This window comes from Podarcis melisellensis, assembly GCF_964234715.1.
Source record: "Podarcis melisellensis genome assembly, chromosome: 5".
In the NCBI taxonomy this organism is placed as follows: domain Eukaryota; kingdom Metazoa; phylum Chordata; class Lepidosauria; order Squamata; family Lacertidae; genus Podarcis; species Podarcis melisellensis.
The window spans coordinates 91,631,698-91,643,764 of record NC_138537.1 but is presented as its reverse complement, the minus strand read 5'-3'; the positions used below and the strand labels follow the sequence as shown (position 1 = coordinate 91,643,764).

Below are 12,067 nucleotides of genomic sequence, written 5' to 3'. Positions count from 1 at the left end.
CTGAAAATAAAACCAGATGGCAGATCTTCAGAGGTGCCTGTTGTAGCTGAAGCGTTTATGTGAGGGATGTTCACATGGGGTGGCCGCTGGGTGTTTTCCGTGTTTCTTCAGTGCTTTTGACTCTTCTTCATAGATGAAAGCAACAGATGACAGTGACGAGGAGGATGAGTTTGTCGACGTGCCTGAAAAGGAGGGCTATGAGCCCTACATTCCAGACCACCTTCGTAATGAATACGGTGAGTTTGCTCAGCTGTGAAAAGCTTCATCACTGCATGTTACTACTGCGCTAAAGCAAATAAACAGCCATTACAAGGTAATAAAGCGATCAGTGGGGTGGGTAATCTTTCCGACTGCCGTGAGGAAATCAGTACATAGATAGGGGGAGCAAGACCGACTTTACAAAAACAGAAATCCTCTAGGAGTCAACTTTGGTCAGGCCAGGAGGCTTATTTTATTCACTCATATTTCACTGTAGCTTTGAACCAAGAATTGCAGCGTACGTACGTGTGTGCACCTGTGTGTGTGTGTGTGTGTCCATGCACAGGATAACTGTTTACTCAGGTGCACAGAACAGGATACAACCATCTGATTGAGCAGTGTAGAATTTGTATTACTTTTTGCAGGTCATGCCACTTTTTCAGGGGACCAATAAACCAGGGTGTCTGTACAAAACTTCATACAAAGGTTGAGAAGAAAAATATTCTCCTGGCCTTTATTTTAAAGCCTTGTTTTTTTTTAAAGTCACATGCATTTTAGATCACATCCCTCATTGTATAAGGCCACTGTTTGTGTTTATCCCCAGTTATTTGTAATCTTCTTTTTCCGTGGGTCTGTGGCTTCTCAAAGCCTAGCAGCTTTCGGTATATCACAGAGGAAGAAAATGTTTTAATCTGGAAACAGTTAGAGCTTTGACTGCTGAGCGTGTTTTTGGTTCATATTTTAGAATACCGTGGGACTTGCTGAAACAATGCTATGATAAACTGAAACAACTTCTTCCAGTAACGAGTGTTTTTTCAGGGATGTTTGTAACATAACTGCAGAAAGGACAGGCTGCAACATTTCATAGTGACATTGTGAGCAGCAGCAATCTTTGACTGTTTGTCACCTAAGCATCTATTCAGAGTGATCTCAAGCCTGGTCATGCATAAGCAAGCCATGTTTTGTCAATCTTTAATATGCCAGAGTTTGGCACCACATTTGCTCAAATTATTTGGCTCAGGAAAATCTCCAGATGTCATAGCCCCCCAAACCCAAGGAGTTAATTATCCCACCCCAATGTGAAATGTGAGTTAATACAGCTTCTTTCGCTCTCATGCATGTCTTCAGATTCCAGTCAGAATGGAATTGCCATTAAGATGTGCATGTTTATTAATGATCCTTAAAATTCTATATACTTGATTCTTTATCTGTCTAAAATTAACTTCCAAAATAACCTTAACTCCTCTGTCTTTATTCCAACTATATGGTCTCCAAAAGCTTCTTAGTGACCTGAGTTCTATTAATCACATGCCATTCAGTTTTTGTGACTGCAATTTTAGAATAGTAAAAATGATAAATTCAGTTTAAATTTGCCACTCGTTCCAAAGCCTAGCCGGCTCTCTCTGCTCTCTGGAATGTTTGCTACTCTTCTTTGTAAAATTTCAATCTTTCTTATTGTTCCCTTGTGGAATCTTCAGAGCACATTTTTGTGCATTTTTACTCAGAAGTAAGTCCCACTCTATTCGTTGTTGTTGTTGTTTAGTCGTTTAGTCGTGTCCGACTCTTCGTGACCCCCTGGACCAGAGCACGCCAGGCACTTCTGTCTTCCACCGCCTCCCGCAGTTTGGTCAGACTCATGTTTGTAGCTTCGAAGACACTATCCAACCATCTCGTCCTCTGTCATCCCCTTCTCCTTGTGCCCTCCATCTTTCCCAACATCAGGGTCTTTTCCAGGGAGTCTTCTCTTCTCATGAGGTGGCCAAAGTATTGGAGCCTCAGCTTCAGGATCTGTCCTTCCAGTGAGCACTCAGGGCTGATTTCCTTCAGAATGGATGGGTTTGTTCTTCTTGCAGTCCATGGGACTCTCAAGAGTCTCCTCTAGCACCATAATTCAAAAGCATCAATTCTTCGGCGATCAGCCTTCTTTATGGTTCAGCTCTCACTTCCATCCCACTCTATTCAGTGATACTTAATTCCAGGTAAGTGTGCATAGGATTGGAGTAAGCACCAATATTGGAGTTAAGCTCCAATATTCTTGTTCTGATAAGTGTTCATATTTAATATGTGGATATCAGCTGCATAAAGAACTTTTAAATGCTTTCTTGCCTTTGTTTCCAACCAGTTGATTGATTAATGAATCACATTTAAATGAGTATACACACTAAGATTTTTTTCAATTAAGGTTTGTTTTGAAGATTCTAGAAGAAATTGAGATTTCTCTTAAGGGTGAAAACTTGCAGTGTATTGCGCAAAAGCTTTTTGGCATTAAAGGTGATATTTAATACTTAATCACTTAATTGGATAATATTCCCGATTACTTTGGATACAGACTTGAAGAAAAAGGCTGCTTTTAATTAATTAATTTTTTTTCAAATTTGGTAGTGGTATGAGGAAGACAGCAATATGGCAGGCCCTTGAAGAGTCCATAATCTTTATTCTCAGCTTCACTGATTAATCTGAGGACATTTTTAAGGTGTGCTTAAGGCTTTCATTGATTGATGACACCAATTAATCAATTAAAGCCTGCAGCCCTAATTTAACAATGACATTTAGAGCTTTCTACCTCCATGAAATCTTTGCTTTCACACTCATCAGCCCTTTCCTGTTCTTAGAGCTTAGTCAAGATTCTGGCTGACATCCCCTGTGCTTTATATATCTAGCAGTCTAAGCTTAGAAACCCATTTGAAGAAATAGGGCTGTTTCCAAGGGCACGTTAACCAAAATAAGACTCGTATTCACTTATGTGTGCTGATTTTTAACAAGTGGTTTGTGCGTCGAAGTGGCACATGATAGTGACTGAAACATATGCACACATACATGAAATCACGATAGTCTTGGTTTTTGTACTTCTGTTGAAAGCAGTTCAGTAGAAACTGCTTTTGTAAACCACATAGAGGTTTCTTCCAATCAAGCGGTGTATAATAATAATAATAATAATAATAATAATAATTATTATTATTATTATTATTATTATTATTATTATTATTTATACCCCGCCCATCTGGGTGGGTTTTCCTCAGCCACTCTGGGCGGCTTCCAACAGAACACTAAAATACAATAACCTATTAAACATTAAAAGCTTCCCTAAATTTTATGAAATAAATAATAAATAATGGATGTGTAGCTAGGCTATCTGTGTTCAGAAAGGACCATAGGTGACTCACCAACCAAAGTAGATGTAGGCACTCCTAGCCATTGAGATCACCTGGACTTCAAGTGACAGTGATTATTCCTAGAGTACTCCATCAAGTGGACCATGGGTAGGCAAACTAAGGCCCAGGGGCCAGATCCGGCCCAATCGCCTTCTAAATCCAGCCCGCGGACGGTCCGGGAATCAGCGTGTTTTTACATGAGTAGTAAGTGTCCTTTTATTTAAAATACATTGCTGGGTTATTTGTGGGGCCTGCCTGGTGTTTTTACATGTGTAGAATGTGTGCTTTTATTTAAAATGCGTCTCTGGGTTATTTGTGGGGAATAGGAATTTGTTCATCAAAAGCAGACTTTACCACTGAGCTTGCCAGATGAAACTGTCTCCCTGTCCTTCCCACCCCCTCCCAACAGTGATCTGGGGGTTCTCCAACCCCCACCGCCTCGAGCCAATTCCAGGGAGTGTGGGGAAAGGGGGCAAAGCTCAGGTGGTAGTTCTTGTGAAGGGCTTCTCCTCACAGTGAATACCACCCTATAGGAACTGCCCTGAGACCTCCGGGTATAGGGCAGTATATAAATTCAGTAAACAATAATAATGGGAAACTTGATTTAAATCAGTGTTAGTCTTTGTTTCATTGTGATTTTTCAATCAGTGAATTCTGCTTCATGTCTAGATGGCTGATATGTTGATTTATTCTTTTTTTATTATTATTTCTCTCTCTCTCTCTCTCTCTCTCTCTCTCTATATATATATATAGTTTCTCAGTTACACCCTCCATCGAGATATATTGAGTTTTCATTGGTATGGGTGTTGGAAATGTGTTGCGCAAACTGACTGTTTTAATAAAGTTACCGCCATCAAGCATTAATTAGGACCGAATGTAGTCATGCACAGCATTGCACACTGTGTACGCACATGAGAGTTATAAACAAGACATGTGACATGTACAATAAAGTATGGACTATTTTCTAAATGAATGAAATATCTTCATCATGGTCTTCAGATTGGAACACATAATGCAAATAAACAACAACAAAGTAGGCAAGTGGACCCTGCAGTTTATCCAAAGAAAATGAGCTCAGTACACATAGCAATAATAAAAAAAAGCCATTTGCTCAGTAATATATAGGACCTTGTATGGTAAACAGTTCATAACCAAAGTCTCATCTGAATACCCCAGTAAACTGATCAGAAGAAGGTGATGTCCCAAATTACAATAAAAGATAGAATATTAAAGTACATGTACAGTGGTACCTCAGGTTACATACGCTTCAGGTTACAGACTCCGCTAACCTAGAAATAGTACCTCAGGTTAAGAACTTGGCTTCAGGATGAGAACACAAATCATGTGGCGGCACGGCAGCTGCACGAGGCCCCATTAGCTAAAGTGGTGCTTCAGGTTAAGAACAGTTTCAGGTTAAGAATGGACCTCCGGAACGAATTTTGTACTTAACCCAAGGTACCACTGTATTATGATTCCAAGGACTAGCATTATATGACCACAATCTATATTGAAACAGGATTCTTCGAAATTCATTCTTCTAATCCTTGAATAGAACATGGAATATTTTAAGAAAGAATGTGCTTAGGACTTCTTTAAGGGAACACAAATAAGAGGGAAGGGGACGCAGGTGGTGCTTGGGGACATGGATGGCGCTGTGGGTTAAACCACAGAACCTAGGGCTTGCCAATCAGAAGATCGGCGGTTCGAGCCCCGCGACAGGGTGAGCTCCCGTTGCTCAGTCCCTGCTCCTGCCAACCTAGCAGTTCGAAAGCACGTCAAAGTGCAAGTAGATAAATAGGTATCGCTCCGTTGGGAAGGTAAACAGCGTTTCCATGCACTGCTCTGGTTCACCCGAAGCAGCTTAGTCATGCTGGTCACATAACCCGGAAGCTGTACGCCGGCTCTCTCGGCCAATAAAGCCGCAACCCCAGAGTCGGTCACGACTGGACCTAATGGTCAGGGGTACCTTTACCTTTACCTTAACTTAATTGGGCAGGGCTCCTGAACCATGGGGAAACAAGTTTTATTAGCCAGGGAATATAGAGTTAGTGGCTCAGTACGTTAAATAAGGGATGGCCCTCCATACCTGCTGGACTGAAGCTCCCGCCATTGCCACCCAGCATGTTCAGTGCTCAGGACTAATGCGAGTTGCAATCCAGCAGCGTATGGAGCAGAGACAGGCTATCCACCCCTGCTTCAAATACGGTACTTATTGTTGCCCAAGCATTAGAAAAGACTCAAGATGAGATACCAAGCAGGCAAGTTTTATTTACAACTTAAACCATTTAAAAAATAAATGAATTAAAAATGGTTGGGCTCTTTGTGCAATCAGTGGGCGGGGGTTGTGTTGGTGTCTAAAGCCATCAGTTCACAATCCCTGTACTAACCAATCCCAATTCACACATGCACAAACCCACAGACCTATGCAATACTTTCTTAGTGAGTCAGTGTTCAAATACGCCAAGTCAGAGTCTTAATTTAATGGACAAAATATATGTTTTGATTTGGTTATTTTTTGCTTTGCACTGGGGTTTTCCCCCCCACTAAGGTAAATAGTTACATAGTTTTTAAGATGTCAAAAAGTACATTCTAACAGCAATTTAAGGCAAGAATTGAGAGTTTGAATAGATATTATAATAAGAGAGAGAGGAGGAGTGAGTTTCCATGTGCAAGATAAAATGTAAATTTGTAAAAGAATTTAGGTGATTAGACAACTGAAGTGTGAAGACATAACCCATTAAGGGGTGTCATGCCAAATTAACATTACCAGGGTTTTTAATGACCTCTCATTTGTATAATCCTTATTTACACTTGCACCTGATCTCTCAGGGTGGCAACCATTTTGAAGTGTTGCAGTTTGCTTGTTGTTTTGTATGCCTGTATCATATGAGCTGACACCCCAGTCTTCCTCTGTCTGGAATGCATACGTAAATGGACACCAAGAGAGATTTGACTTGTGAAAGAGTGGTTTTAAAGAGCATGCAGGCAACAGTTGTAACAACAATAGATGGATATGTTCTCAGGCAAAAAACTGTTGTGTGTAAAAAAAAATATGTACCTCTGTATGTAATGCAATACTGAATATGCAATAGTAGATCAATAATTTTCCAGGGTGCAGACTATCACTTCTTCTCACTAGCAAACTCAGGTGACAGGTGAAGGCAGAAATGGAACCAAAAAGGGGCCACTGATAAGCAAGACTGAAAGGTCAGAATGCCTGGAGAAATTTCTAGGGTTGCAGAAATTCACTAAATAATAAACCTAGTAGGGCAACTCCCTCATATTCCTATGAGAGGAGAAGATCCATTGCAACATTTTCTTGCAGATCCCCCCCCTTACATGCGGTTCTGTTGGAATTGTAATTTCTAGCCTATTTGTTTTAATTACATTGGCAAAAGTTTTATTCTTTATACAATGTCCTTAATCTAATAATAATAATAATAATAATAATAATAATAATAATAATAATAATAATAATAATAATAATTTATTATTTATACCCCACCCATCTGGCTGAGTTTCCCCAGCCACTCTGGGCGGCTTCCAATCAAGTGTTAAAAACAATACAGCATTAAATATTAAAAACTTCCCTAAACATGTATACTCCTTTGTATAGCTACAAAACAATGTGATGTACAGACACGGTTTTGTAGACATACAAAGGAGAACATATGATTAAGGACATTGTATAAAGAATAAAACTTCTGTCAAAGTAATTAAAACAAATAGGCTGGAAATTACAAGAGAACCATGTATAAGGGGGGACGGGACTCATTCAGGTGCTACTTGATAAATAATTTCTGCATGGTGGACCAATTGCGTGCTCAGAGTGCACTATCCATTAAACATGTATTGTTGCCAAAAACTGTTTGGGTGGAGTATGATCCTGATGTCTCCACTTCATTGTCAGTGCTGCACCTCTTTTACAGCTGCCACACACTGGATTGGCATTTTCATCAAAGCTATCCAATACAATCACCAAATCTGTTTCCTGGTCAGTTACTTCTCTTTCAGGCACCATTAGTGTATATATGTGACAATAGGATTTTATGTCACAGTGTACGTCATTTTAAACTTGCTTGTATTGAATTGCATATGCCGTGTTACTTCCCATTCACCCAGTTTGGAGGGATCTGTTTGGAGCTCCTCACAGACCCTTTTTGTTTTAACCACCCTGAACAATGCATTATTAGCTGCAAATTTGGGTGCCTTGGCACCTTTAACTAGATCATTTATGTAAAAGCATAGGTCCCAATATGAATCCTTGAGGGCAGTGCTGGATTTACATATAAGCTAAACAAGCTACAGCTTAGGTCCCCACTCTCTTGGGGTCCCCCCCAAAAATTCAAAGGAAAACAAAAACTGAATGGCCATTTCCAAAATATAAGATAAAAAAACAAATTACTTTGATATGTGCAAATGGCTTTAGATACCTATTAGGTCCATAAATTACTATATAGCATATGTTCAACACAAAAAAACAGCAACAATTTGTTGTTGACAAAGGACAGCTGGACATATAAAGGGCCCCATTACCTTCAGCAGCTTAGGGCCTCATCAAACCTAAATCCGGAGGAACTCAACTTTCTGCATCCCACCAATGGGAGACTTATCCATTTATTCATACTCTCTGTTTCCTGGTTCTTCACTGATACACAAGAAACTCTCTCCTCTTATTCCATGACTACTAAGCTTATTCAGGAGTCGGATGAAATATATGGTGATGTATTTTGTCAAATGCTTTTTAAAAGTCCAAGTATACTTTTATCAGCCAGATCACCTCTATCTAACTGCTTCTTGACAAATACTTCAATTAGGTTAGTGAGACAGGAGCCCTACTGGTTCTGCTTTAGTGAGACTTGTTCTTCTATATGCTTGGTAATTCTATCTTTAAGAAGGCTTACCACGAATTATCCCAGAAGAAACTTGAAGCTTCCTGGTTGTAATTTCCAGGACCTCGCCACACACCAGATCCCTTTTTTAAAATTGGTGTTACATTGGCCACTTTCCAGTCATTAATAGATTATGATTGTTGGCATCTGTCTGTCTTGAGAGACCACGGAGTGCACCTCTGGGGGTGAAGCCAGACCACTGTGTTAGCAGCAGTGAAGTGGCCTCCCCAAGCCATAAGCCTGGGCAGTGTATATGGGGGTCCTGAGCTGTCAAGACAACAAGATCCCCCTCTGCCCCATTGATATGATCCAAAGTAAAGCAGAACAAGACATTTGGCACCATCTTGGCTTCAGGAATTGCTGGAAGGAGGCATACAAGGTGCCATCCAACCCTCTTAGGGACTCCACTCTGGATTTGTGTAGGGTTTGCTCCTTAGCCCAAGGGTCAGCAACCTTTTACAGCCGTGGGCCAGTCCACCGTCCCTCAGACCATGTGGTGGGCCGGACTATATTTGGGAGGGGGGAATGAATGAATTCCTATGCCCCACAGATAACCCAGAGATGCATTTCAAATAAAAGGACACATTCTACTCATGTCAAAACACCAGGCAGGCTCCACAAATAACCCAGAGATGCATTTTAAATAAAAGGACACATTCTACTCATGTAAAAACAACAGGCAGGCCCCACAAATAACCCAGAGATGCATTTTAAATAAAATGACACATTTTACTCATGTAAAAACAACAGGCAGGCCCCACAAATAACCCAGAGATGCATTTTAAATAAAATGACACATTTTACTCATGTAAAAACACTCTGATTCCTGGACTGTCCACAGGCCGGATTGAGAAGGTGATTGGGCCGCATCCAGCCCACGGGCCTTAGGTTGCCTACCCTTACCTTAGCCTTTCCTTCTCCTGAAGATATCATGCAAGACAGCAGAGGTTGAAAAAGGTAAAGGTACCCCTGACCGTTAGGTCCAGTCGTGGACGACTCTGGGGTTGCGCGCTCATCTCGCTCTATAGGCCGAGGGAGCCGGCATTTGTCCGCAGACAGCTTCCAGGTCATGTGGCCAGCATGATTAAGCTGTTTCTGGCGAAACCAGAGCAGCGCACGGAAACGCCGTTTACCTTCCTGCCGGAGCGGTACCTATTTATCTACTTGCACTTGATGTGCTTTCAAACTGCTAGGTGGGCAGGAGCTGGGACTGAGCAACGGGAGCTCAACCTGTTGTGGGCATTTGAACCGCCGACCTTCTGATTGGCAAGCCCTAGGCTCAGTGGTTTAGACCACAGCGCCACCTGCCTCCCTCATAGCAGAGGTTTAGGATCACAGTTTTCCTTCTCCAAGATGGGCCACCTTCAAGATGGTCGAGCCCCATCTGCCCCTCCCTAGGAATGATGATTTCAGTAAATATAATACCACATGGTGTGTTCGTGCATGCACATACAAACAAGATTTTCCCAACAGAACATTTTTAACCAAACTATAGCGGGAGCTGCAAGGAACGGTTACAGTGTCGAGTGCTTCTGTTGAGAACGTCAGCCGGCCAGCCATGCCTTTTTGGAGAAAGTCCACTCTGTTCTGTTCCTCCTGTCCCTCACCAGATACTCAGCATTCTGTGACCACAGAATACCCAATCACCATTATACATGGATTTTTTGGGGAGGGGGGGTGTGGGGGGCTGGTTTCCTCCTTTAGTTTTGTTCTTCCTATTTCCCCCCTCTTTCGGCAAACATTATCATTATATAGGGACGCGGGTGGTGCTGTGGGTTAAACCACAGAGCCTAGGACTTGACGATCATAAGGTTGGCAGTTCAAATCCCTGTGACGGGGTGAGCTCCCGTTGTTGAGTTCCTGCTCCTGCCAACCTAGCAGTTCGAAAGCACGTCAAAGTGCAAGTAGATAAATAGGTACCGCTCCAGCGGGAAGGTAAACGGTGTTTCCGTGCGCTGCTCTGGTTCGCCAGAAGCGGCTTCGTCATGTTGGCCACATGACCCGGAAGCTGTACGCTGGCTCCCTTGGCCAATAAAGCGAGATGAGCGCTGCAACCCCAGAGTCGGTCACGACTGGACCTAATGGTCAGGGGTCCCTTTACCTTTACCTAGTAGTAGTAGTAGTAGTAGTAGTAATGCATTGGGACTTCCCTGAGCATAGTGATATCCCTTTCTTGCCTCAGTAGCCCAGTTTTGGTTACACAGTCATCAAAACTCATCACCCAAATCGTTTAGGATAAAATGACAACTGTGGGCAAGAGCCAAAGAAAAATGTAACTAGCTTCATGGGAAGTATGAAAATCCATTTCTGGTAAGGAGTGTGTGTGCATGTGTGTGCGTACATGTTTATGTTAAAAGGAAAAAGGTAATAAAAATTCTCTTCAGCACACGCTTGCCCTTCGGCATGCCTGAAGTAGTCATTTGTGTGCCGTGTTGTGTTGATAGACATGTATTTTGGATTAGCAAGGGCTATGCGCAGAACAGAATGGGGGAAAGGGAGCAAAACCTGTTCTTCAAATCTTTTTGTTCATATTATTTACATTCTAGTTCGGTGGGATTCCCCCCCCTTTTCAATTAAATATATACTGCTACCTACTTCTGATTCTCCTAAGTCCAAATGGCTGATGAAACCTGTTCTTTTACTTTCTCTGAATTTTCATTGAGGAGCTTTTATCTCCCCTTAATCCCACCATTTCTGTCAGGACACAATCTCTTTCTCAAATTTACATTTTAATTACAAGGCCAGCTGAACTAGCTAAAATCAATAATGTCAGCATTCAGCAGCCTAACTTTCAGCTGAAATCCCAGCCTCTCTATTTCCTACTATTGATTTATCTCTTTAACGCTGTCTACTTTATTGCTTCAGGCAAATAGGTGCCATTTGGTCAATTTAAACAACAACAAACACCACCAGGAGATTGGACTTAAAAAAAAAATCTTCCTAAAACCAAGTATTGCAATAAATTTGAACCAGGGTATTGTAGTAGTGATAATATAAAGGATATTTGAAAACGGAGGGGTTTGGATGGGGGATTAGTTTTAGCTATCAAGCTTTGTTCTGTTTCTGGTACAGACATGCTTTCTGCCCCAAAAGAGTATTTTTCTTTGAGTATTTGCTTTTTCTCTATGTAATCAAAATTAATTTGATGCCTAATTATTAGAAGGTATTTGGTTTAATTTACTGGAAACAGATTATCTTCAACTGACCGAGCCTCTACCCCTCCATTAGCTAAAAGTTCTCTAGTCTCCCCCCACCCCCCAAAAAATTATGAGACTGCCAAAGCCCATGAAAGAGAAAATTATTTCACTTACATGTAACTTGCTGGTCTTTGAAAGTCTTTCTGCAGCCCATTTGACTTCCTCCCCATAGAGTCTTCTCTCATTTGAACTTGACCTTAGTGGTGTCTGGGGGGAGGGGAGGTGGTGACCTGGCCCTTCAGCTGAGGTCTCTGATACCAAAGCAATCATCAGTTAAAGGGAGGGGGGCTCCAAGCTCTAGAAGATCCAGTGACTTGACCTACTCATGAGTAGATCCCATATGTGGGATTGTAGTGTGTCCTGAACAGTAGCAGGTGGTTGGGGGTGGGTGGGTCAGTATTACCTGTAGATTCATCCTTGGAGAGAAAAGAGTTGCATGTCAGCGTCTCCCACCCCATCTCATTGCATAAACAACACTTTCAAACTTAGCAGAAGTTGAAAAGTTGGGGGGGCGGGGAAATGATAATAGGTAGCAAAGAAGAGCCCATTGTTTTGAAGAGAGTTGGGTTTGTTGTTGTTTAGTCTTTTAGTCGTGTCCGACTCTTCGTGACCCCCTGGACCAGAGCAC

At 41.7% G+C, this 12,067-nt stretch overlaps 1 protein-coding gene across 1 annotated transcript in view; it reads left to right on the top strand.

Moving 5' to 3' along the window:
• The window catches only part of UVSSA (UV stimulated scaffold protein A), a 57,601-nt gene that overhangs the window by 28,370 nt on the left and 17,164 nt on the right, over positions 1-12,067 (top strand). Inside the window, exon 7 of the mRNA XM_081911748.1 lies at positions 134-236. Coding sequence (XP_081767874.1) covers positions 134-236 — 103 coding nt within the window. The remainder of the gene's footprint in view (positions 1-133; positions 237-12,067) is intronic.